The following is a 27,007-nucleotide window of genomic DNA, read 5'->3' as shown; positions in this document are numbered from 1 at the left end:
ATCCCCCTATTTAAAATTTAAATAAGATTCCCAGGAGTGGCATCTGGGTGGCTCAGTCTGGTAAGTGTCTGACTCCAGATCTCAATTTAAGTCTTGATCTCAGGGACATGAGTTCAAGTTCCACACTGGGCTCAAAAAAATAATAAATAAATAAGATTCCCAGGATAAGCAAAATGGAAAGTCTTTTTACAAAATGAAAGGCAAAGCTTCTAGTCATAACAGCCAAAACATCCATCAATGGTGGATGGATGAAAAATTGTTGTACATTAACTGGGTAATGTATGGAAGTGCTGAATCACTATACTGTATACCTGAAATTAATATAACACTGTATGTGAACTGGAATTAACACTGAAACTTTGGGGCAGCCCAAGTGGCTCAGTGGTTTAGCGCTGCCTTCGGCCCAGGGCATGATCCTGGAGACCCAAGATCACATCCCACTTCGGGCTCCCTGCATGGAGCTGCTTCTCCCTCTGCCTGTGTCTCTGCCTCTCTCTCTCTTTCTCTCTGTGTCTCTCATGAATAAATAAATAAAATCTTTAAAAATAATAAAATAAAAAATTTTTTAAAAACTAAAACTTAAAAAAAATTTGTACATCCGAACAATGAACTACCACTCAGCAATAAAAAGACATGAACTACTGATACACAAATGTGAATAGAGATTCTATTTATATAACATCCTAGAAAAGATAAAACTATAGGGGCAGATAATAGATCAGTGGTTGCCAAGGGCTGCGGGAAGAAAGGGGAATAACTGTAAAGGGCCACAAGTTAAGCACCTTTCTGGGCAATGAAAATGTTCTATATCTTGACTGTGATGGTAGTTACATAACTATACATTTGTCACAACTCATCAAACCTTACACTTAAAAAGAGTAAATGTCCTATGTCAATAAACCTTTGACCAAAGAGCTGCTCCGGAAACTGAGAGCTTCCAATTCATTCTTGTATCCTCCCCAACTGGCAGGAAGTCTAATACTCAGCAGTTCAGCAATGGCAGGTGAATAACACGGCAAACAGGAGATGTGTAACACTGACACAAGGGCACCACACTGTCAAAAACACACTACTACTTCCGAACATTCTAACACAACTTAAAAAATGGAACAGGGCATGGTGAATTAATGCAATGACATGTTACAAATCTGATTTTAACATTGTCAAAAATTCAAATTTAAACACATTCCACAAGAATAAAGGCACACTCCATATCCTACATTGTTTTTAAAAAATAAAGTTAGTAGCTTCTAACAACACATAAAAAGATTAAAACATAATTCAAAGGATGCCTGGGTTGAGCTCAGTGGTTGAGCATATCTCAGGGAGTGATCCCGGGGTCCTGGGATCGAGTACCGCATCGGGTTCCCCACAGGGAGCCTGCTACTCCCTCTCTGTGTCTCTGCCCCTCTCTGCCCAGACTGAGCCACCCAGTCGCCACTTCTGGGAGAGAGATTCATGAGAGACACAGAGAGAGATTCATTAGACACAGAGAGAGAGAGGGGCAGAGACACAGACAGAGGGAGAAGCAGGCTCCATGCGGGGATCACGCCCTGGGCTGAAGGCAGCACTAAACCGCTGAGCCACCTGGGCTGCCCAAAAATCTTTAAAAAAATAAAAAATAAAATAATAAAACATAATTCAACAAATTTACCAGAGAACAAAGTAAAAACACTCATTAGTGTAAATCCTTCAGTATCACAAATCTGACTGGTTTGGCTTCAGTTCATTTAAAGATTTTATTTAGTTATGTATTTGAGAGAGACAGAGAGACAAAGACAGAGACAGAGCATGAGCAGTGGAGAGGACAAGAGGAGAGGACCAGAGGGAGAAGCAGACTCCCTGCTGAGCAGGGAGCCCAACTTGGGGCTCTATCCCAAGACCCTGAGATCATGACCTGAGCTGAAGGCAGATGCTTAACCGACTGAGTTGCTCAGGAGCCCCTGGCTTTAGTTCATTTAGAAAATATGGAGCAGGCAGTCCCATGTCAGGCTCCCTGCATGGAGCCTGCTTTCTCCCTCTGCCTGTGTCTGTGCCTCTCTCTCTTGTCCCTCATGAATAAATATTTTTTTAAATAAATAAAATCTTAAAAAAAAAAAAAAAAGAAATAAAGAAAAAAGAAAATATGGAGCTCCTGCTCTCGGGTCAATGTAAGATTTTGCTTCACTGGGTGAAAGTCAGAGACCAAAACTAGTAACTCGTTTTGGGTTTTTTTGTGTTTTGTTTTGTTTTTTGCTTACTCCATTCTACAGGGTAATCAAGGAGTAGGAAAATGAAGTCAGAAACAGGTTCTTCAAAAGGTCTCTAAGAAAATGAATTCCCTGACTCACTTAGTCTATGACATTCTATTATTCACTTTTTATGGAACTTTCTAATCCATCTCAGGTGAAGGAACATATGCCATTGTATTACTTAACAATGTTAAAAAGAGCACTAAATACTATATATTAATACACTACATGAATGCTTTAGACCAAAGTTCACATAAACAGATTAAATCGCCTGATAGTTATCCAGCACACAAGTAGCATTTTGAAGATTAAAATGAAGGCATTTGATACCAAGAGGCCACTATGTCTCTCTGGACGTTGTCGAAAGCATGGAAACAGGCAGAGCAAGAAAGCTTTTCCTAAGTGATGGCATTTTCTTGCCAGGAATTACCTCATAACATGTATAATGAAAGGCCAGTGAAGTTTCTTCACAAGCTATTCGCTAGATGTTTTACAGAAGATAACTCCCGGCTAGACTGGAGCGGTTCTGAACCCTGTGCTAGAGAAGAGTTCAGAAAGCACTCTCGGGCAGAGTCAACATTCGTCCAAAGGAATTTCCACTACAAGTTGTCACTCCCTAAAAATGCCGTTCCTGGCCTTTTCAAAAGGTCTACGTGAACAGAATCAAAGGTTCCTTTTAGAGAGTCCCAGGATGTGAGCGCTGGAAGGGACCAAAGGCTGGCCCCGGCCACCCTGGCCTGGGGAAGGAGGGAAGCCACTACGGCCGGGGCGGGTGTCCCTGAGCCGGGCACCGCGGGGCCGCGCAGCTTTACTACACACCTGCCCTTCAAACGCTCCCCACAGATGCGGGGATGCGGTCTGTACTGTCTCCACAAACTTCTCTGCTTTAGAGCGTTGCAGTTTCCTTCCAAAGGGCCCTCGGAGATCCCTCAGGGGCCACTCGGTTGTAGGGACTGTCACTCAGCTCAGTTCCAGACCGCTTCAGACACCCGGGTGGGTGTACAGGGCAGTCCGCCTGACCCAGTCGGTTCCTGCGCATCAGCCCCACGGCGCTGGCTCCGACCCGACAGGCCCTTAGAGCCGCCTGCCCGACCCAACAGCAGGCCCTGCCTACCCGCGGCTCCACGCGCCAACAACCGACACACGCGCGGGCGAGGCCGGGCGAGGCCCCGCGCGCCCCCCACGACCCCGACCGCCAGGCCCGGGAACCGGGAACCGGGAACCGGGAACGCCCGCGCCGCCCCGCTGGTGCCCACCGTCCGCCCGCGGCTGCCAGCGCGCCCCGGCCCTGCGACCCCGAGCTCGGCGGGCACGGCCGGCGCGGGCACTTACGTTCTCAGTGTCTCTTTCATTCACCGTTGGCAGCGGGGTCCTAGTGGACATTTTACTTCACTTCACTTCTGCACAATGCGAGGGTGAAACAAAACAGCACGGCCTTGGGGGGGCCGCGACCGCGTCCTCGAGTGCCCTGCGGTTCCGGAGCGGCGCCGCCGACGGCGGCTCCCCTCCCCCACGGCCGTCTAGATCCCGGGCCGGGCCCGGGCCGTCCCTCGGCGGGTCCCGGGGCTCATGCTCCCCCGGCCCCGGCGGCCGCGCCGAGGAGCCCCGCGGGCGGCGGGGGCCGGGCCGGCGGTGGCGGCGGGCGGCGGGTCGGCCCGCCGGCGTGCCCGCGCCTCAGGGCGCCCCTCGGGCCGGGACCCCCTCGCCTCCTCCTCCGCCCTCGCCCGTCGCACCGCCGAATTCAGCGCCGGGGCCTCCACACAGCGCCGCCGGCTGCCCCTGAAGTGGAGGAGGAGGATGTGGACAAGGTGCGGTGCAAGACAGGCTGCCGCGGGCTGCGGGCGCCGACCATGGAGGGGGCTGCGGAGGCGGCGCCTGCGCCCGGCTGCTCTGCTCCCTCCGGTTCGCTTGGCCGCCTCAGCCTCCACCCGGTGGCCGCCGCCGCCGCCGCTCCCGGTACCTCAGAGCCTCACGGACCCAAGATGGCCGCCCCTCGGCTTCCTCTGCTGCCTCCGGCTGCCGGAAGTGACGGCACCGCCTCCCGGAGGTCGCCCAATCAGCGCGGCCGGAGGAAGCCAGCCCGGCTGCTGTTGCTAGGGGCGACTCGGTCCTGGCCGGGGTGGAGGAGGCGGCGCCCTGAGCGCGGAAGGGGTGGTGGGTCGCCGTGGGTCGCCGTGGGTCGCGGTGGGCGCTGCCGGCGCCCCGGGAGGAGTCGGCGCTCGGCCCTGGGCGGTGGCCTGGAGCGCGACCGCTGGGGTGGCCTTTATGGGGTTGGTGGGACGCCTGCTGTGTGCCGAGGCTGCGGGGCCGCCGCCGCGGTTGTAGTAGGGCCGGGGCTGCGGGGAGGGGCCTCTCGATTCAGTCACCCTCGCTGCCTCCCGCTCCGGGAACCCTCGAGGAGCTCGCGGGCGGGAGGGAGACGGACCCGCACTCTGCCCGATGCCACCGGAAGGAAGAGGGCTTGCTGTCCGGGCGGGGCACGGGGTTGGAGAGGGAGCGGGCGAAGCCCTTCGGGCCCCCGGGGACCAGGTCCTGAGTGCCCGCCTGTGGCTGCCGAAGCGCGGGGAGCACCCCTGGGTCCCAGCCGGGGGCGAGCTCAGCGGCGCTTGCAGCCGGGACCATCGGAAATGCTCGGGCTGTGCCCGGGGTCCTGCGCAGACCCCGGCCGCGGAGCCTGGCGTCCAGGCCTCGGGGTTCTCAGGATGGAGAGCGGAGCTGGCTCAAGTGACACCGACTGTTGAGCGTCCACCTCGTGGATACGTTACATTTGTTGCCTCATCTGAGCCTCAGGGCAACCCTGTATATTTTCTTTTTCTTTTTCTTTTTCTTTTTTTTTTTTTTTTGTAAGTGTGCCCTATGCCAAAATGTGGGGCTGGAACTCCCGAGATCAAGAGTCGCATGCTCTACGGACTGAGCCAGGCAGGTGCCCCTCAGCATAACCCTATAAAGATGCGCAGACACACCTGCCAGCAGATTACAGTGACTTGGCCGAAGTAGCCAATTGGTTAGCTGCAGAGCTGGGATTTGAATCCATGTCCTAAAACGTCCCTAACAGAAAAGTTCTTGTAGTGGGTATCCCTTTTCTTTCTTTTCTTTCTTCCTTTTTCCGTCCCCCAGCATGTGAACTGTCTTGCGATGTCTGGGACATTTCCTGCCCTGTGACACATATATGTCTTTAAACACCAGAATCATACCCAGAGAGGACAGATGCTTCTACCATAAAAACACACGAGGACTAAGATGCATTTGGGGCTTCCATCTCACTCTCTCAGGCAAGTGCTCCTTGGGCCAAGGCAGCCTTGTTTAAAATGTTATTCTCTATCTCCCTCTTTGGCCAGGGAGATATGATTATATTCTCATTAGTTAAATGTGTGCCTCATTCACTTCATCTGAAATGTGGGTGAGCATAGGACTGTGGGAGCCCCAGTAGGGCTTTTGGCCCGATTTGGCTCAGGAAGCTTCCTGGGAAAGATGTTTATGCTGAGTTTGAAACTGTGAGTAGAGTTAACCAGGGGAGGATGAGTGGAAAGGCATTCCAAGCAGAAGGGCAGCCTGTGCAAGGGCATAAGAGATGAGGAACATAGTAGGATTGGGTAAATGCCAAGAGGATGAGAGGTGAGAGCTTAGGTTGGATGGGTACGCAGGAGCCTGGCCAGGCTCAGACACAGCATGGCACTCAGTTCTGCATCCTGAGGATAGGAAGGGCAACTAGATCAGCTGTGAAAATACCTGAAAAACCCACAAAAGGGTTTCAGCCTTGGGTAGGAGCTGAGAGACAGGATTTAGACAATTCAGAACATTCCACATTGGCCAAAGAACTAGCTGGGGGATGAGGTTTCCAATTAAATGCTTTTCTCACCAAGCCACACATTAAATAATGATTCAATGAATGCCAAAGGATAGGAAATGAAGCTGACGCTATTTAACTCAAGATGATTCTGGTTTCCAGGATGCCAGGTGGCTCAGTGGTTAAGCGTCTGTCTCTGGTTCAGGTCATGATCCTGGGGTCCTGGGATCAAGTCTCACATTGGACTCCCCACAGGGAGCCTGCTACTCCCTCTGCCTGTGCCTCTGCTTCTCCCCGTGTCTCTCATGAATAAATAACATTTTATTTTTTTTTTTAATTTTTATTTATTTATGATAGTCACACACAGAGAGAGAGAGAGAGAGAGGCAGAGACAGGCAGAGGAAGAAGCAGGCTCCATGCACCAGGAGCCCGATGTGGGATTCTATCCCGGGTCTCCAGGATCGCGCCCTGGGCCAAAGGCAGGCGCCAAACCGCTGTGCCACCCAGGGATCCTAACTTTTTTTTTTAAAGATGATTCTTGGGACGCCTGCGTGGCTCAGTGGTTGAACATCTGCCTTTGGCTCAGGGCGTAATTCTGGGATTCCACGATCTAGTCCCACATCAGGCTCCTGCAGGGAGCCTGCTTCTGCCTCTGCCTATATCTCTGCCTCTTTCTGTGTCTTTCATGAATAAATAAATAAAATCTTAAAAAAAAAAGATGATTCTCATTTTCATAAAGGCTGGAATTAAAGCAACACTTTGAACTTTTCATTGCACTTATGTCAAATGACATGATGGAAATGGGAAAATGGGAGGCAAGGTATGCATGTTACATGCAAATAAGGACCAAGTGGAGGAGACAAAAGAAAAAAGCATTGTTATGTCTGGATCAATGGTCTGGAAGGAATGGAAGGGTGAGATCTGGGTCTCACCCTTCCATTCCGAGAATGCCTTCCTGTCCTTTTTCATGTTCTTTATTCCTTATGTTCATATTAAAATAGGTTCTATCTTCATCTCTTTAAGCTGAAAAGACACAAGCAAAACTACCAAGCTGTGTGTGTGTGCGCGCACATAGGTAGAGCTGACTCACATGTCAGGAAGGAAGCTCATCCTGAGACGTCAGAAGCTGAGGATAATCTAGTCCTACCCTTGCTGCTGGGAGGCAAAAAAGGAATGGAGCCTTCAAGAGGTGAAGTGACTTGTCTGCAGCTGCACAGCTAGTTAGCAGCAGAGCCAGAAAGGGGCCCAGCGCTCCCAAGCACCAGACCCATGTCCTTGCTCCACAGCTAGTGTGGGCACCAGAGAAAAAGAATCTTTGAGTACCTGCACTGGCCTTGAGACTGCTCTCCTCCAGACTATATAATGACAAGAAGGATTCAAGGGGACAGGCAGGAATACAGTCTGAGATGTGAGATTCCTAAGCTGCCTGCTGGACCCTTACAGAGAATAATAATGGCCTTTATGCAAGAAACATAGGCACCCATTTGTTTGAGCCATGACACTTTGGATCGTCTGTTACTTGCAGTCCAGTGCATTCCTAAACCAATTCTGTCATGTGCAGTGGTCAGATCTCCTAAACCCCAGTCCTGTGCTCTCTGCACCACATCTAGTTTAGACAGACCTGGAAAGGCTTGCTTCAGCCACCACTCACAGCCACAACCCCTCTGCCAGAATGTAAGAAGTGCTGGGGCCAGGAGCTGTTCCTCTGTGGATGTATGTGTGTATGTGAGAGACAGAAATGGGTAGAGAGCTGAGCACTGAGAATAAACAAAGCAACAGAGAAAAGGAGTGTAATAATCTGGGACACCTGGGGTCATCATCCCTAGAGGCAGGGGAAGAGGAGGGCCTGGGCCAAGTGTAGGCCAAGGAGGCCACAGACACTTGGAGGCACTGGGAAATATGAAGTCCATTTCAGATCCGCCATCCAGGCTGCTCCCAGAATATTGGAGGTCAGAGCAGGCATGCTGCTATTCTCCTAATTCACTACTCTGGTCCCCTTTTTACCCCAGTGGGGCCATTATTGCCCTCAAGAAGGGTCCAGGAGGCAGTTTAGGAATTCTCATGTCCCAGACTGTGTTCCTGCTGCTCTCCTGCCTGGAACATCTTCCCAGTCCCCCTGAATCCTCCCTGTCATTATATAGCCCTGTCATCTCACGTCTTCCATGGAGCCTTCCCACATCGGCTTCCAGTGAGCTCTCCCCCAATCCCAGCATCCTTGATTTTTACTGCCTGAGGTCATAGTACATTTTTTTTTGGCTCCAGTTGTGTACCTGGCACTGCACCAAGTACCTATGCTTAAGACTACTAACTCTCCAACAACCCTGTGAGGGAGTTAACATGCATGTTGCTGGGGGTGGGGGTGAGACCAGGGTTCAGAGAAGGGACTATAACTTGCTCAACATTGTTGTAACCAAGAGGAGAGCCAGGATCACACTCCAAAGCTGTGCTCTGCCCTCCAAATGTCTGACAGTGATGGGTCCCTTTCATTCTGGGTAAGTAAAGGGGCTTCTACCTCCTTGTACTTAGCTCAGCAGAGTATCTAGTTAGAAAGTCAGCACACACACACACACACAAAAAAAAAAAAAAAAAAAAAGTCAGCACAGATCTGACAATAACCACCCTTCTCCTCTCTTCTAAGTACTGCATCCTTTCAAGATAATTGTGAATGGACTGCTTCTGAGATGGATCACAGACTTCCCAGGCTTCCTGAGCATACTATTCTGAAAAACTCATCTTTGATCAATAGTTATCAGTTCCCATAATGCACCACAATATTGAGATGGCCTTGGGGGATATGGAGATAGAAAGGGCTGTTTGCATCTGCATTTAATGGCCCCAGGCTATGGAAACGTTCTATTCTCTGATGTGCTAGAGATTGTAGATCTGGTTGTAGATTTAGAAGCACATGTATATGACATTCTGTTGGGTGACCTTCTAGATCCTGACAATGTGGCTCTCTGGAGCAGCCCCTCTCCGTGGCCACTCTGCTCTGAGCTGGGAAAGCCCACTGTTTAGAATACATGCAAAGATCTATGAAGACAACAGTGGTGGAAGAAAAGCGCAGGCCCTGGATTTTGAACCTTGGATTTGAGACTGGCTTTTGATCCTGACTGCTGGGTGACCTTGGGCAAATCACTTCATGTCAGTCAAATGGGAAGAATAGTACTTGTCACTAATAGTTCCTGTGGGGATCCACAGAGGTAATGCCCAGGGAGCAGCCTGCACGTTTGTGCAGAGTTCACCCTTCCTGGGCAGTTGCATTTATCAGTTGTCCCAGGATGAACGCTGGAGAGGAGGGTCAAGGCTTCTTAGGCTACACGTGGCTGAAGAGACTCACTCCTTCCACATTTCCTCATCCAGTCTCACCCACCTCATGGGGGTGATGGGTGCAAACACTCTTGGTAAGAGGTCCAGCAATGCTAGGTCCGGTTTAGTGTCCATACCATTGCCTCTGTTTTGCACTCAAGGACATGGAGACCATGGAAAGGCGAGAGGCTTGCTCAGGCTCCCGAGGCAGAAAGGAATGCTGTAGGTCCCAGGCCAGTGGCTCTGACACTCTGCTAGCTGCAGAGACAAGTGGGCAATAACAGAGTGGGGAGAAAGCCAGGAAGAGTGGGTGACAGAGACCCGGGACCTCTCCCAAGACTTGCATCTTCTTTGGGAATGATCTACAGGAGTAACAACATCTCCCAACACAAATACTAACCTTTTAAGGAACAATCTAAGCTCTTTTTGAGGAAATTAATGAAGGTAGTGTGATAGAGACTAAACTCTTTTTTTAAAAGATTTATGTATTTTATTTGAAGGAGAGAGTGAGAAGAGGGCAGAGGGAAAGATTCCTCAAGCAGACTCCCCACTGAGAGCAGAGCCCAACGCAGCTCCATCTCCTGTCCCTGAAATCACGACCTGAGCCGACACTAAGAGTTGGACGCTTAACTGAGTCACCCAGGTGCCCCAAGACTCAGATCTTTTGTGTGTGTGTGTGTGTTTTTTTTTAAGATTTTATTTATTTATTCACGAGACACACAGAAAGAGAAGCAGAGACACAGGCAGAGGGAGAAGCAGGGTCCATGCAAGGAACCTGATGTGGGACTCATCCGGATCCCGGGATCACACCCCGAACAAAGGCAGACGCTCCACCGTGGAGCCATCCAGGCGTCCTCCAGCTCTTTTGTTTTAATTCAAATTATATTCAATTTTTTGGTAATAGATGCACATGGTGCACAATTTACAAGGTGCAAAGGGATATACGGTTAAATAATGATCTCTTTTTTTCAAAAACGCCATCAAGAGGGTGACAATCCTGGGGCACCTGAGTGGCTCAATGGTTGGGCATCTGCCTTCAGCTCAGGTCGTGGTCCTGGGATCAAGTCCCACATCAGATTCCATGCAGGGAGCCTGCTTCTCCCTCTGCTTATGTCTCTGTCTCTCTCTGTGTCTCTCATGAATAAATAAATAAATAAATAAATAAATAAATAAATAAATAATCTTAAAAAAAAAAAAAAGGTGACAATACAGGGGTGCCTGGCTGGCTCAATCAGAAGAGCATGCGAGTTGTAGGTTTGAGCCCCACATTGGGTGTAGACATTACTTAAAAATAAAAGAACAGGTGATCCCTGGGTGGCTCAGCGGTTTAGCACCTGCCTGCGGCCCAGGGTGTGATCCTGGAGTCCCGGGATCGAGTTCCATGTCGGGCTCCCTGCATGAAGCCTGCTTCTCCCTTTGCCTTTCTCTCTCTCTCTCTCTCTCTCTCTCTCTCTCTCTCTCTCTCTCTGTGTGTGTGTGTCTGTCTCTATGAATAAATAAATAAAATCCTAAATTAAAAAAAATAAAAAATAAAAAACCAAAGGAGTGCCTGGGTGGCTCAATTGGTTAAGTGTCTGACTCTTGATTTTGGCTCAGTCATGATGTCAGGGTCATTAGATCAAGTGCTGCATCAGACTCTGCACTGGACATAGAACCTGCTTAAGAGGTTTTCTCTCCCTTTCCCTCTGCTCCTCCCCCCCTTGCCTGTGAGTGTGCGTGCACTCGCTCACTCTCTCTCTCTCTCTCTCTCTGTCTCAAACAAAAACAAAAACAAAAACAGGGTGACAGTACAAATCTCAAACTGGGAGAAGATGTTAAAAGATTCATATCCATATTACATAAAGAGTGTTTACAATTTTAATAAGATAAATAATCTACTACTCATTTGGGTGAGATATTAGAACAGGCCCTTCACAGTGGCAATAAATATAAGAACAGATGCTTAAACTCATCTGTTACTGCAAATGCAAACCAACAGCACACTGAGTCACCATATAACAGTCACCAGATTGGCAAAACTAAAAAAGTTTGACACACCAAGCATTGCTGAGGATGTGGAGCAAAGGGAACTCTTAGGCATTGCTGGTGGGAGTGCAAGCTGATACTAAAGGCAAGAGCAGAAAATTATGAAATACAGCATGAATATCACATAGAGGACCAAACAAAGCTAAAAAGTGGTTCTTTGCAAACCCAAATACAATTGGCATTTGGGAAAGATCTGGCATTAGCAAGTGAAGTCGAAGTTGTACATGTCCAAAAAAAAAAAAAAGAAGAAGTTGTACATGTCCCACAATACAGCAATCGCCCTAAAGAAGCTCCTGACCATGTGCACAGTGGACATGTAAGAATGTTACCGCATTGCTGTTTGTTATAGAAAAATACTGGAAACAACATAAACATCCATTGTCTGGGTGAATAAAGACTATGGCATATTTATGCAAAGAAACAGCGTAGAACAGAGAACAGTTTCATTACAATCACACACAACAATGTGAAGGAATAGCAGACATATATTCCTGAATGATAAAAGCTTCACAGACTATATAAAGCACTATTCCATTTATGCAAAGCTCAGAAACAAAAACATGCAAAACCAACCACATATTGTCTAAGGATGCAAACGTACAGGAAAAAATAATTCAGAAAAGCAGATAGCAAATACAAAAATCAGGGTAGAGGTTCAGTGGTTACCTTTGAGGAGTCAAGAATGGAAATGGGAGGTAGGTATAGGGGCGTTTGTGTATCACTATTCCTGACAAATACTTGAGATGTTTTTAAAAATAAATCATGGAAGAAAATTCACACAACATAAAATTAACTGTTTCAAGTGAATAACTCAGGGGCATTTAGTACAGTTGAAATGTTATGCAACCACGAGTTCTTTTTTTTTTTAAGATTTTATTTATTGGGGATCCCTGGGTGGCACAGTGGTTTAGCGCCTGCCTTTGGCTCAGGACACGATCCTGGAGACCCGGGATCGAATCCCACATCGGGCTCCCGGCATGGAGCCTGCTTCTCCCTCCTCCTGTGTCTCTGCCTCTCTCTCTCTCTCTATGTCTATCATAAATAAATAAATAAATCTTTAAAAAAAATTAAAAAACAGTGTGATATGTACCAGTACTTCTCTCCTCTTCACAGCTGAATGATATGCTGTTGTGGAGGTAGACCAGATGTGCCCACCCATGCACATTTCACGGACGTCTGGGCTGTTTGCACCTTTTGGCTACAGGGAATACTGCTGTACTGACATGGAATTGCATGTATCCTTGTGAGTACCTGTTTTCAATTCTTTTGGGTTCATATCTAAGAGGGAAATTGCAGGTTTACTCAATTTTTATTAAAAAATAAAATTGAGGGCAGCCCGGGTGGCTCAGCGGTTTAGCACCACGTTCAGCCCAGGGCGTTGATCCTGGAGACCTGGGATCGGGTCCCACGTCGGGTTCCCTGCATGGAGCCTGCTTCTCCCTCTGCCTGTGTCTCTGCTTCTCTCTCTCTCTCTCTGTGTCTCTCATGAATAAATAAAATCTTTAAAAAAAAATAAAATAAAAAATAAAATTGAAATAGTTAAGCATTGGTCAAAAATAAGATAAAAGGCCCCTCCAGGGGATCCCTGGGTGGTGTAGCGGTTTAGCGCCTGCCTTTGGCCCAGGGCACGATCCTGGAGACCCGGGATCGAATCCCACATCGGGCTCCCGGTGCATGGAGCCTGCTTTTCCCTCTGCCTATGTCTCTGCCTCTCTCTCTCTCTCTCTCTCTCTCTGTGTGACTAACGTAAATAAATAAAAATTAAAAGAAAAAGATTTGATTTATTTATGAGAGATACAAAGAGAGATGCAGAGATACAGGCAGAGGGAGAAGTAGGCTCCCCACAGGGAGCCTGATGTGGGACTCGATCCCAGGACCCCGGGATCATGACCTGAGCCATGACCTGAGGCACTGTGTGCCTATCATTAAAAAAAAAAAAAAAAAAAAAAAAGGCCCCTCCAACTAGGTGTGGAGGTGCTGAGAGGAAGCTATTACGTGTCCAGAAGGAGGGCTGAGGCTAGGGGTTCATGCTGGGTCAGATCTGGGAGCACTTGTTGAAGCGGGGACTGCAGGACTTGCAGATGGACCAGATGCTTGGGAAGAGAAAAAAGTAGGAACTGAGGCTGGCTCCTAGTACTATTTACTGAGATGGGAGAGATGGGCCTGGGGGAGGGGACTGGGGGGTCAACAGCAGAAATAAAAAATTCGGTTCCGTTGTGAATAGGTTATACCTGGGATGTCTCTCAGATGTCAAGGGCAGTAACTTAGGGACTATTTTGCGTCATAATTTCCATCTAGTAAAAACTGCCGGGGGTGCCGGGGAGAAGGACAATAATACCTCTTGCAACCCTATCGTTACTGTAACTACATTTATCAAGGAATATAAATTCAGGAGGTGGTGTGAATATAAATCTGTTTTCTTGGCCCCCTGTTTTCAATGGTGTTCCTTTGAATCCTAACTTTCTGGACATTCACAGTTACTAAAAACCCTGCACAATTTAAAGCTGCCAAATAAACTCAACGTAAGGTCAGGCCTCCCCTACCCACTTGCTGCAGGTGAGCCCCCAGTGGAGAAAGGGGTGCCCCCTTCTGGCCTGGAGCTCCTGGCAGGAGGGGCAAACGCTGGGTGGGCAGAGGACCCTGAGAGTCAGAGAGGCAGCGACAGCCCACCCAGAGCCCACACAGCACACCCTGTCCAAAGCCCACAGACACCCCTATGCCCCACGGAGGGCCACACTTTTCTTCTACTTACCTGCATATCCCAAAGGAGACAAGGACTCTCCTATGGGGAGTCTGGGCCCATGTACTTCCTGGCACCCTTAGACCCCCCCTGGGTCCTCAGCCCCTCTTTCATTGGCACTCTCTCTTTATGTGTGGACTCTTTCTACCAGCCACAAACAGCTGCCTTTCTCTGTATTCTAAACTGAAGGGGACCCTCAACTCCATGTCCTCACTTCCAGCCTTTGCTTTCTCTTCTCTCCCATTCTCTGTGGAGGTCAGACTTGTAGTCTGTGACACCCTGCCCCCACTCCCCAAAAACTCCCAGATCACCCACTCTTGTAGCACTTCCAGCTTCATCCTCCCTCAACTGTTTGGTATCTTAGAAGCCTTAGGCCTGCATGGCTTCCCTTTTATCTTTCTGGCTTCTCCTGTAATGAATGAGTTCTCATTCTACAGATGAGAAAACTGGTACTTCTAAAGGTTAGGAGGTTTGCTGAGCTCTCCTGGCTGGTGAATGGTGACACCAGGCCTCTGCTGCAGGTGTTCCACTCCATCTTCTGTGCCCTGGAATTTGCTCAGGGTCTGGAGAGTTTCTGAGCTCACCATCAAGGCAGGTCTCCTGTCCCAGATCACACTCCTAGCACCAGCTGGCCAGGCACCAGAGGACTTGTACAGACTTAAGGACCTGATGCCCCCAAATGTTGGGTGGTAAGAGGACTTGTACAGACTTAAGGACCTGATGCCCCCAAATGTTGGGTGGTAAGAGAATGAAAATGAATGATGACTGATTGACTTGTATGTCGGAGCTAGAAGGAGCCTCAGAGCTTTTTCACTCAGTAACCCCTCAGCTGATTAGAGGGAAGCTAAGCCCAGGTTGCTGCTAGAGGGCAGAGGTGCTAGAGAGGCAGCTAGCCAGGCCTGGGGAAAAAAAAGCTCGCTCTGATTGAGGGAAGGGACATGAGCTGGGTCTGGACAGAGGTAAACCCCAGCAGCCCACTACAGCAGAGCAGGGGCTGTAGATTCCCATGGGGCCCAGGTTTGTGGTTTGTGCAGCACCAACACATCCCCCTGGGCACCGTGTCTCACTTTCCTCTGGCCACAGGCTATGTGGCTTCAAATAGCAGAAGTTTATTCTCTCACTCTTCTGCCTTCAGAAGTGTGAAAGACTGGAGGCAGAAGACTGAAATCAAGGTCTCAGCAGGACCACACTTCTCCAGGGGCTTTAGGGAAGAAGCTGTCCTTTGCCTTTTCCCCTTCTGTTTTTTTTTTTTTTTTTCTTTTTTTTTTTTTTTTTACTTGTGGGAGCATTGCTCCCACCTCTGGTCACATTGTTGACTCCTTTTCTGTCTTTGTGTCTTTCTCCCTTCTGTCTGGCTCTTATAAGGACACTGGGATGACATTTAGGGCCCACTCAGATAATACAGGATCCTTAATTTAACTACATTGGCAAGATCTTTGCCCTATAAGGTAACATCCACAGATTCCAGGGATCAGGACCTGATATCCCAGGGGGCCACTGTGCAGCCTACTACACTTGGATTAACTAACTTGCCCACAGTCCCCAACTTGAGTGACAAAATAATCAAGAAAGTGTGGCTGTAAAGAAAGAAGGGTAATTCTTCACCAGCTGGTAATGGATTTAATTTTATCTTGAGGTCAGTGCACCAGGTATAATTAATGGTGACTTACCACCTTTCAGTTGTTCATTATGGAGTCCTTATAGGAAGCTGACAGGGGGTGGCCATCGAGACAGGAGATTCAAACCTGCCTAAGACCCTTTCTGCCCTTCCTGTACTTCCCCTTCTATGACCATGCTGCTGATGGTTCACATATCCCCAGCACACATCAACCAGGAAAGTGGCTGTCCTGATTGCATTTGGAAAATATTTGTTACCAGTATATTTGATTCCAGGTCAAAGACAGGGGTAGAATTGAAAAAGCAAAATTGTCAAAGGTCTAACCATTCCTGATAAATAAATCCCTGACCTCACACAACAGTTTAGGAGCTGGGCATGACGAGGCCACATGAAACTCGTCGAGTTGTCAGAACAAGATTCTGTTCCGGCGGGTGTAACCTCAGACATGAGCTGTCCAGGGCTGGCCTTCTGAGTCAGCCTGAGTCCCACCTACATGCCCTCCCCTGGGGCTGCTGGACTCAAAGCCTCCTTTTACCAAGAAGGCAGGAGAAAAGATGACTTGCAGTGCATGATGCATATAAGCTTGGATGGATAATTGATGTACTTGAATGATTAATAAGCAGGAAGTGGCTTCTGTAGCCAGGGAGGCCCAAAAGAAATTCTGTTAAAGCATTCTAATCTAGACCTACAGCAGGCAAGCAAACGCACAGGTACTTTTTGGGTCAAATGAACCAAGGAGGAAAAAGTAGAATTGAATGATATAACAATTTTACTCATCAAAATTTGTGGGATACTACAAAATGGTATTTAGAGAGAAAATCAAAGACATATGCTTAAATAAAAGGAAGTGGGGATGCCTGGCTGGCTCAGTCAGTTGAGCATGCAACCCTTGATCTTTGGGTCATGAGTTCAAGCCCCATGCTGGGTGTAGAGCTTACTTAAAAAAATAATAATAATGAATTCTGTGTCAATATTAATAAAAAAAGAACACATTCTACTGAAGGAAAGTAAAAAGGACAGTGGAAAGCAGAAATTAATGAAATAGAGAATAAAGATAAATGAGATTAATAAAACAAAGAAATAATTCTTTGAAAAAACTGGCAAAATTTTTAAAAAAGGCAAAACTCTAGATTTGCTAATTAAGAATAAAAGAGAGAAATGAAGAGTAAAGGATTAGAAAATACAAGATAAGAAATGACCATAGATATTATAGAGGTTAAAAAATAAGTAAATACAATTAACAAACTTGTGTTAATACTTTGAAAAATTATATAGAATAAATTAATCCCTGGAAACTATAACATCACGACTACCCAATGAGAAATAGAAAACAAATGGGGGGGGGGACAAAAAAAAAAGAAAACAAATAGCTTCATAACTAGTAAAGAAATTGAAGCAAGCATAAATAATTCCATAGGTGAGTTCTATCAAATTGTCAAAGAACACATTCAGTTTTATACAAATGCTTTCAGGCAAGAAGAACTGCTGAGAATTCAAGACCAAAGCAAGCATCCCAAGAAGCTTAAAAAGAAACAGTAAACTAAGCCCAAAGAAAGTATAAGAAAGGGAATAATAAAAAAAATAATAATAATAATAAAGAAAGGGAATAATAAAGAGGAGAAATTAATGAAATCAAACATAATAGAATCAACAAAGCTGCAATTCTCAGCGGTAGTGAAACCGATCATGTTAAGAGAAGCATAGGAGGCCCCTGGGTGGCTCAGGGGTTGAGCATCTTCTTGGACTCAGGACATGATCCCAGGTCCCATAAATAAAATCTTAAAAAAAAAAAAAAAAGAAGAAGAAGAAGAAGTATAGGAAACATGATTAAGAGTGAGAAAGGGACATTACTAAACATACTTCAGACATTAAAGTGGCAGCAAGAGTATCATGAACAACTTTGTTACAACACATTTAAGATTTTAGATGATGGGACGCATGGGTGGCTCAGCAAGCAGTTGAGTGTCTGCCTTCGGCTCAGGATGTGATCCCGGGATCAAGTCCTGCATCGGGCTCCTCGCAGGGAGCCTGCTTCTTCCTCTGCCTGTGTCTCTGCCCCTCTCTCTCTCTCTCTCTCTCTGTGTCTCATGAATAAATAAAATATTTTTATGGGACGCCTGGGTGACTCAGCGGTTGAGCATCTGCCTTTGGCCCGCGGCATGATCCTGGAGTCCTAGGATCGAGTCCCACATCAGGCTCGCCGCATGGAGTCTGCTTCTCTCTCTGCCTGTGTCTCTGCCTCTCTCTCTCTCTCTCTCTCTCTGTGTGACTATCATAAATAAATAAAAATTAAAAAAAAAGAGGAGACACACCTTTGTTTTATTTTATTTAAAAGTATATTTTTTACAGATTTATTTACTTGAGAGAGAGAGAGTAAGAGCAGATGGGAAGGGCAGAGGGAGAGGGAGGGGAAGAGAGAGAATCCCCAGTCAACTCCATGCAAGCCAGAGCCAAACACTGGGCTTGATCCCACAACCCCAATATCATAACCTGAGCTAAAACCAAGTCAGAGGCTTAATTGACTTAGCCAAGCAAGTACCTTGACACATGTTTTAGTTAGACCTTCTAGGTAGCCTTTTTCCCAAGTCTGAAAGGGACATTATGAAAAAAGGAAATTACGTGCCAATATTACATTGCTTGGGGACAAAGATAAAATATTTCTTTTAAAAAATTTTTTAAAAGATTTTATTTATTTATTCATGAGAGACACAGATAGAGAGAGAGGCAGAGACACAGGCAGAGGGAGAAGCAGGCTCCATGCAGGGAGCCTGATGTGGGACTCGATCCCGAGACCCAGGATCTGACCTGAGCCAAAGGCAGTTGCTCAACCACTGAGCCACCCGGGCTGCCCCAATAAAAATATTTCTAATAAAATATTAGCCAAATCCAGTGATTATTGAAAAGATAATGCATCACAACAACGTTGTGTTTATTCTAGGAATGCAGGTTCGGTTTAACATTCAGAAATCAGTGGCACCTGAGTGGCTCAGTGGTTGAACATCTGCCTTTGGCTTGGGTGGTGATCCTGGGGTTCTGGGATGGAGTCCCGAATCAGGCTTTCTGTGGGCAGGCTGCTTCTCCCTCTGCCTATGTCTCTGCCTTTCTGTGTGTCTCTCATGAACAAATAAATAAAATCTTAAAAAAAATATATTCACAAATCAATGTAATTCACCAAAATAGCAAAATAAAGGAGAAAATAAGCATTTAAACACCCCAATACGTGTAGAAAAACAATTGATACATATTCCTAGCAAACTAGGAATAGATTGGAACTTCCTTGATCTGTTAAGACTATCTAAACAAATCTGCAGCAAACATTGTCATCCCTAATGTTACAGTGTTTCTAGCTTTCTCTTTGCCATCAGGAAAACACAAGGGCACCCACTTCTGCTGCTTTAAAATCAAGATTGCACTGGAGCTCCTGGTAATTGCAGGAAGAGAAGAGAAGTAAGAGGTAAAAGGATTGGGAAGGGATATAATAAAACTGTCATTATTGGGGCAGCCCCAGTGCCGCAGTGGTTTAGCGCTGCCTGCAGCCCCGGGTTTGACCCTGGAGTCCTAGGATTGAGTCCCACGTCGGGCTTCCTGCATGAAGCCTGCTTCTCCCTCTGCCTGTGTCTCTGCCTCTCTCTCTCTCTCTGAATAAATAAATAAAGTCTTAAAAAAAACTCATTATTTGCAGATGATATGCACATAGAAAATCTAAAATAAATATATGGATAATTATTAGAATTAATAAATGACTTCAGGGGATCCCTGGGTGGCGCAGCGGTTTGGCGCCTGCCTTTGGCCCGGGGCGTGATCCTGGAGACCCGGGATCGAATCCCACATCGGGCTCCCAGTGCATGGAGCCTGCTTCTCCCTCTGCCTGTGTCTCTGTGCCTCTCTCTCTCTCTGTGACTATCATGAATAAATAAAAATTAAAAAAAAATAAAGATTTAAAATAAATGACTTCAGTAAGATTGTTAGGCATAAAATCAGAGCATGAAAAGGAATTGTATTTCTCTAAATAGACATAGGAGCTAGAGAATGAATCTTTGTAAAAGATATTACATATATATGTTATGCAAGGCAGCTACATAAAAAAACTAAAGAAAATTATAAGAAATGAAAGAATAAATAAAAGGTGAAATATACCAAGTTTATATATCAGAAGACTCATTATTATAACATATTAATTCTTCTATAAAATTGATCTGTGCATTCAATGCAATCTCAAAAAACATGCCAGAAGGGTTGTGTGCATATATGTTACAGGTCTGTGTTACTTGACAAGCTGATTCTAAATTTGTATAAAAATGCAAAGGACCAAGAATATCCAAAATCTTCTGAAAGCAGAGGAACAAGATAAGAGAATGGCTTCACTGGATATCAAGGCTTATTATAAAGTGTGTATTTAAGGCACATTTTTTTTAAAGATTTTATTTATTTATTCATGAGAGACACAGAGAGAGAAGCAGAGACATCGGCAGAGGAGGGAGCAGGCTCCCTGCAGGAGGCTGATGTGGGACTTGATCCCCAGGGACCCCAGGATCACGCCCTGAGCCAAAGGCAGACACGCAACCGCTGAGCCACCCAGGTGTCCCATCGCTGTGTTATTAGTGTATGAATACAAAGATAATCCCATGAAATTGAATAAATCAAGAAGCAGACCAAGATGTATGTAAGATACCTGATTTTCAACAAAGGAGCCCTTGCAGGGATCCCTGGGTGGCGCAGCGGTTAGGCGCCTGCCTTTGGCCCAGGGCGCGATCCTGGAGACCCAGGATCGAATCCCACATTGGGCTCCCGGTGCATGGAGCCTTCTTCTCCCTCTGCCTGTGTCTCTGCCTCTCTCTCTCTGTGTGACTATCATAAATAAATAAAAATTAAAAAAAAAAAAAACAAAAAAAACAAAGGAGCCCTTGCAGAGCAGTGGGGAAAGAACAGTCTTTTATATAAATAGTTCTGGAACAATGGAATATTCCCATAGGAAAGAAAAGAAACAAAAAGTTGATCCTTGGGATCCCTGGGTGGCGCAGCGGGTTAGCGCCTGCCTTTGGCCCAAGGCGCGATCCTGGAGACCCGGGATCGAATCCCACGTCGGGCTCTCGGTGCATGGAGCCTGCTTCTCCCTCTGCCTGTGTCTCAGCCTCTCTCTGTGTGACTATCATAAAAAAAAAAAAAAAAAAAAAAAAAAAGTTGATCCTTAATTTGCACAAATACAAAAACTAATTAAATATGAAATATAAACCATAAAACTTGTAGGATTAGTATCTTCAGGAATTAAGGTAGCAAAAATTTATTAACTAGGCACAAAAATAACCCTGAAGGAAAAAAAACCTGGTAAATATATATATATATATATATTTTTAAAAGACATTTATTTATTTATTCATGAGAGACACACACAGAGAGAGGCAGAGACACAGGCAGAGGGAGAAGTAGGCTCCATGCAGGGAGCCTGATGTCGGACTCGATCCTGATCCCGGGACTCCAGGACCACGCCCTGGGCTGAAGGCAGCGCTAAACCGCTGAGCCACCCGGGCTGCCCAAAACTGGTAAATCTAATTACAGTAAAATTAAGAACTGTTCACCATAAGACATCATTCAAAGAGTAAACAAAGAAACAAAAAGAAGCAAGCCAGGGAAGATATCTGTAACACAAATAACTGACAAAAGCTCATATTCGGAATATTTAAAGAACTTCTACAAACGTTTAAGAAAAGCCAAATGAAAATTAGAGACTCAAAAAGACACTTCACAAAAAGGCTGGCAATTCGCCAGTAAACACATGGGAAAGATGCTTAATTTGTCAGCAACCAGGAAAATGCAAATTAAATCCATTTTATACTAAAGATATGAAGAAAGGGAAAAGACAGAAACTCAGAGGAGATCATTTCATGCACATAATTAACAAAAGACTAGTATTGTCTTGAATACATAAAGAATTCCTGCGAGGCATTAAGAAATAGAGAACAACAAAGGGACGCCTGGGTGGCTCAGCCTGGGTGGCTCAGGGGGACTGGGGATCGAGTCCCACATTGGGCTCCTGCGAGGAGTCTGCTTCTCCCTCCACCTGTGTCTCTGCTCTCTGTGTCTCTCATGAATAAATAAATCTTAGAAAAAGAGAGTGAGAGAGAGAGAGAGAGAGAGATAGCGAACAACACAAAGCAAAATAACAATCCATTGTACTTGTTTTTTTTTCATTTATGATAGTCACACGGAGAGAGAGGCCTCTGAGACACAGGCAGAGGGAGAAGCAGGCTCCATGCACCAGGAGCCCGATGTGGGATTCGATCCCGGGTCTCTAGGATCACACCCTGGGTCAAAGGCAGGCGCTAGACCGCTGCGCCACCCAGGGATTCCTAATCCATTGTATTTGGATGCACGTTTTACTGATCCATTCATCAGATGGTGGACATTTGGGTTGTTGGTACTTTTCGACTATTAAAAATAGTTGGCTATAATATTCACGGACAAGTTTTTATGTGGATATAGGTTTTACTTTCTCTTTATTACTAGGGGGTAGAATTGCTGGGTCATATGATAACTCTGTTTAATCTTTTGAGGAACTGCAAACCTGCCATTCCAAATTCCTGCGCTATTTTACACTCCCTGCAGCGATACATGTATGTGAAGTTTCCATTATCTCCACATCCTCACCAACGTTTGTTATTACACATCTTTTCTATTGTAGCCACTTCTTTGGCATCCCGGGGCTGCCATAACAAAGCACCACAAACTTGGTGGTTTACAACAGCAGAAATGCATGTTCTCACAGCTCCAAAGTCCAGAAGCCTGAAATTGAGGTGTCAGGATGGCCAGGCTCCCTCTGAATCAGAGATTCCCCATCTTACTCATACCTGTGGCCACAGAAGGTAACATTCACAGGTTGCAGGGATTTGATGTGGTTATCTTTTGGGGTGTCACTTTTTGGCTTAGCACATCAGTCTAGTGGGTGTAAGTTGTGGTTTGGGTTTGAATTTTCCTGATGAAAAAAAAAAAAAAAAAAAAAAAAAGAATTTTCCTGATGGCTAGTGGTGTTGAGCATCTTTTCACATGCTTGTTAGCCACTTGTATATTTTCTTTGGAGAAATGTCTATACAAATCATTTGCCCAATTTTTAATTGGGGTATTTCTTTTCTTCTTATTGAGTTATAAAACTTCTTGATATAGCAGCGACATCAGGGAAGATAGTCTCCCTACCTAGTTAATAATTGTACTGTCAGAATCATCTGATATAACTCTTTTGGAGCTCTGAGGTCTATTGGAAGGCTTTCAGTTTCCAGGGGAGGGCTTGGATGGTGAGCTCTGATTACTTTTGTGTGATTTGATCTCTTAGGATGGTAATGGCTACCCAGCCCCCAGTGCCCTCCACCTGATAACAGGGAGCCATATCCATGTCCTATAATGATTTGTGGGAACCCAGGTGGGCAATAAGGACGTTATTCTCCAAATATCAGGAATCCATGCCCTAATTGTGGATTGCTGTTTGTGACCACAGGTGTGCCGACACAGAGGTGGCTCTCAGGGCTGTAGCACCCATCAGCTGAAGTGACTTCCAAGGAATCTAAAGACACTGAGACTGTTTATTTGTTTCAATTTTTTTGTTTTTGAGGCACCTGGGTGACTCAGTCTGTTAAGTGTCTGCCTTTGGCTCAGGTCATGATCTCAGGGTCTTGGGATCCAGCCCCGCATCAGTCTCCCTGCTCAGCAAGGAGTCTGCTTCTTCCTCTCCCTCTGCTCCTCCTCCCTGCTGTTGCTCTCTCTCTCAAATAAATCAATAAAAAAAAATCTTAAACAAATAATTTATTTGATTTTGGTTTTTACTCATTTTCCCCCTTTTCCCTTTTGGGAACCAGATAATTAAGAATTCAGACATTCAGGGACGTCTGGGTGCCTCAGCAGTTAAGCATCTGCCTTTGGCTCAGGGCATGATTCTGGAGTCCCAGGATTGAGTCTCGTATCGGGCTCCCTGCATGGAGCCTGCTTCTCCCTCTGCCTATGTCTCCGCCTCTCTCTCTCTGTGTGTCTCTCATGAATAAATAAATAAAATCTTAAAAAAATTCAGACATTTAAAAGTAATCACGGGGATCCCTGGGTGTCCCAGCGGTTTAGCGCCTTCCTTTGGCCCAGGGCTCGATCCTGGAGTCCCAGGATTGAGTCCCACGTCGGGCTCCCGGCATGGAGCCTGCTTCTCCCTCCTCCTGTGTCTCTCCCTCTCTCTCTATGTATATCATAAATAAATAAATAAATCTTAAAAAAAAAAAAGTAATCACGTGTGCAGGGGAATTTGGAAAAGTTACCATACATGCCTGGGAAAAGAAAATCTCAGAAAAGACCCGAGGATACCTTAAGTTTACACCTCAGGCTGATCTTCAGCACAAAAATACCTCATGACAATGATTTTTTAAAAAGAGGGGCACCAGAGTGGCTTAGTTGGTTGAGCATCCAACTCTTGATTTTGGCTTGCGTCATGATCTCAGGGTCATGAGATTGAACCCTGCATCGGGCTGTGCACTGAGCAAGAGTCCTGCTTGGGATTCTCTCTCCCCATCTCCCTCTGCCTGCTCCCCACATTCTTTCTCTCTTTCAAAGAAAAAAAAAGATTTAATAAAAAGAAAGTCCTGGGGAAGGGAGATAATATAATTTCCAGAGTTATCACATTGTAAAATTCAGATGTTCAGTTTTCCATGACAACAACAGATCACAACACATGTAAAAATGAGGAAAATATGACCCACTCAAAGACAGAAAACTCATTTAAGGAGGAGTGCATGGTAGACTTGCTAGAAAGACTTGAAATGAAAACAATTGTCTTAAAGATATTCAAAGAGCTAAAAGAATATGTGGACAGAGTCAAGAAAATGATATGCGAAAAAAGTGGAAATATCAGTCAAGAGATGAGAAGCGTGAAAAGGAATCAAAAGGAAATTTTGGATCTGAAAAGTATAATAACTAAAAAGAATAATTCACTAGAGGGAGTCAAAAGTAAATTTGAGCAGTCAGAAGAAAGAATCAGTAAACTTGAAGATAGGACAATGGAAATTATTGAGTCTAAGGAACAGAAAGAAAAAGATTGAAGAAAATTGAGAGAACCTAGGGAACAACATATGCATTGTGGGTGCCTCAGACGGAAAAGAAAGGGGGCACAAAGATATTAATTGAATAAATAATAGCTGACAGCTCAACTTTGATGGCAGACATGAATGGAACCACTCAAAAGACTCCCCAAGACATATTATAATAAAAATTTCAAACCACAAAGAGAATCTTTTTTTTTTTTAATTTTTTAAATTTATTTATGATAGTCACACACAGAGAGAGAGAGAGAGAGGCAGAGACACAGGCAGAGGGAGAAGCAGGCTCCATGCACCGGGAGCCCGACGTGGGATTCAATCCCGGGTCTCCAGGATCGCGCCCTGGGCCAAAGGCAGGCACCAAACCGCTGCGCCACCCAGGGATCCCTGTGAATCTTGAAAGCAACACGAGAGAAGCAAGTCATCACAGACAGGGATTCCCAATAAGATTATCAGCAAATTTATCAGAAACCTTGGAGACCAAAAGGCAATGGATTGATATATTTAAAGTGCTGAAGGAAAAAAAAAAAAAAAAAAGCAACTGCCAAGCAAGAATCCTGTATTTGGGAGAAATGTCCTCCAAAAATGAAGGAGAAATTAAAGTACTCCTCAAAAAACCAAAGCTATGGAAGTTCATTACCATGAGACCAGTTCTACAAGAAATGCTGAAGGGACTCCTTCAGGCTGAAATGAAAAGACTCTAGGTTTTTAGCTTGAAGACTCAAAGAAATAAAGATCTCCAGTAATTGTAAATACATGGGCAACTGTAAAAGCTAGTATTGTTGGATTTTTGGTTTGTAACCCCACTTTTAATTTTCTATGATTTAAAAGACTAATGAGGGGCTCTTGGGTGGCTTAGTTGGTTAAGTATCTGCCTTTGCCTCAAGTCATGATCCTGGAGTTCCAGGATTGAGCCCCACATCAGGCTTCCCACTCAGTGGGGAGTCTGCTTCTCCCTCTGACCCTCTCCACTCTTGTGTGCACTCTCTCACTCTCTTTCAAATAAATAAAATATTTTTAAAAAGGCGAGTAAGAAACAGTTATTAGCTTATATTGTTGGACACACAATGCTTAAAGGTGTGATTTCTGACAGCAGTAAATGAAAGAGATGGTAATGGTGCTGAATAGGAGCAGAGTATGCTATTGGAGCCAAAGTGGTATAAATTTGTGGTTCTTTTTTTTAAGATTTTATTTATTTATTCATAGAGACAGACAGAGAGAGAGAGAGAAGCAGAGGGAGAAGCAGGCATCATACAGAGAGCCTGATGTGGGACTTGATCCAGGGCCTCCAGGATCACTCCCTGGGCTGCATGCGGTGCTAAACCGCTGCACCACGGGGACTGCCCTAAATTTGTGGTTCTTAAAAAAGATTTTATTTATTCATGAGAGACACAGAGAGAGACAGAGACACAGGCAGAGGGAGAAGCAGGATCACTGCAGGGAGCATGATGTGGGACTTGATCCCAGGACCCCAGGATCATGACCTGGGCAGAAGGCAGATGCTCAACTACTGAGCCACCCCAAGTGCCCCCAAAGTGTGTAAATTTGAATTATAATGTTATGACTTTAGGATATAATCCTAAATAACTACTTCTTTTGGGTAATATTGACATTGCCACTTTAACAGGTTATGAAGTGATACTTGTGTGTTTTTTTTTTAAGACTTTATTTATTCATGAGTAACACCCACAGAGAGAGAGAGAGGCTGAGACACAGGCAGAGGGAGAAGCAGGCTCCATGCAGGGAGCCCGACATGGGACTCGATCCCGAGTCTCCAGGATCATACCCTGGGCTGCAGGCGGTGCTAAACCGCTGCACCACTGGGGCTGCCTCATTGTGGTTTTGATTTGCATCTCCCTGATAACTAATAATGTTGACCATCTTTTTACGTACCTGCTGGCCATCTGTATGTCTGCTTTACAGAAAATGTCTAATTTTTAATAGGATTTTTGTGGTTTATTTTGCTACTAAACTGTAGCTGTTCTTTATATATATTGTATATTAGTCCTTTATAAGATACATGTTTTGTAAATATTTTCTTACATTCAACAGGTTGTCTTTTCATTTTATTGATGGTTTCCTTTGCTGTGAAGAAGATTTTAGCCTTATTCAGTCCACTTGTTTTTTCTTGCTTTTGTTGATTCTGCATCCAATGTCAGATTCAAGATTCAAAACTCACTAAAAATCATCACCAAGATCCATGTGAAAGAGGCATATTTTCTTCCAGGAGTTTTATGG

At 45.5% G+C, this 27,007-nt stretch overlaps 1 protein-coding gene and 1 long non-coding RNA gene across 16 annotated transcripts in view; one reads left to right on the top strand and one right to left on the bottom strand.

Annotated features, from left to right (window-relative positions):
* Positions 1-3,813, bottom strand: part of MARK3 (microtubule affinity regulating kinase 3) — a 121,215-nt gene extending 117,402 nt beyond the window's left edge. For 3 of the 12 annotated variants that reach the window (XM_072840047.1, XM_072840049.1, XM_072840055.1), the window contains exon 1: positions 3,564-3,812. In XM_072840047.1, the coding sequence (XP_072696148.1) occupies positions 3,564-3,614 (51 nt within the window). In that variant the 5' untranslated portion in view covers positions 3,615-3,812. Of the gene's footprint in view, positions 1-3,563 lie in introns of all 12 variants that reach the window. The other 9 variants (XM_072840053.1, XM_072840056.1, XM_072840059.1 and 6 more) reach the window with 5 other exon arrangements.
* Positions 3,814-4,278: 465 nt separating this feature from the next.
* Positions 4,279-23,794, top strand: LOC140640528 (uncharacterized). 4 transcript variants are annotated; one of them, XR_012037282.1, is made up of 8 exons: positions 4,279-4,385; positions 5,080-5,150; positions 5,418-5,503; positions 7,020-9,967; positions 12,463-12,592; positions 19,073-19,161; positions 22,387-22,567; positions 23,194-23,794. It is a non-coding gene; the product is annotated as an uncharacterized lncRNA (long non-coding RNA). The 4 variants fall into 4 exon arrangements; XR_012037280.1 differs by having other exon boundaries at positions 5,080-5,503; XR_012037281.1 differs by having other exon boundaries at positions 4,281-4,385; positions 5,080-5,503; positions 7,020-7,207.
* Positions 23,795-27,007: the final 3,213 nt, after the last annotated feature.

This window comes from Canis lupus, chromosome 9 (genome assembly GCF_048164855.1).
Source record: "Canis lupus baileyi chromosome 9, mCanLup2.hap1, whole genome shotgun sequence".
Lineage (NCBI taxonomy): Eukaryota > Metazoa > Chordata > Mammalia > Carnivora > Canidae > Canis > Canis lupus.
The sequence above is the reverse complement of the archived record's forward strand: the minus strand, read 5'-3'. Positions and strand labels throughout refer to the sequence as shown.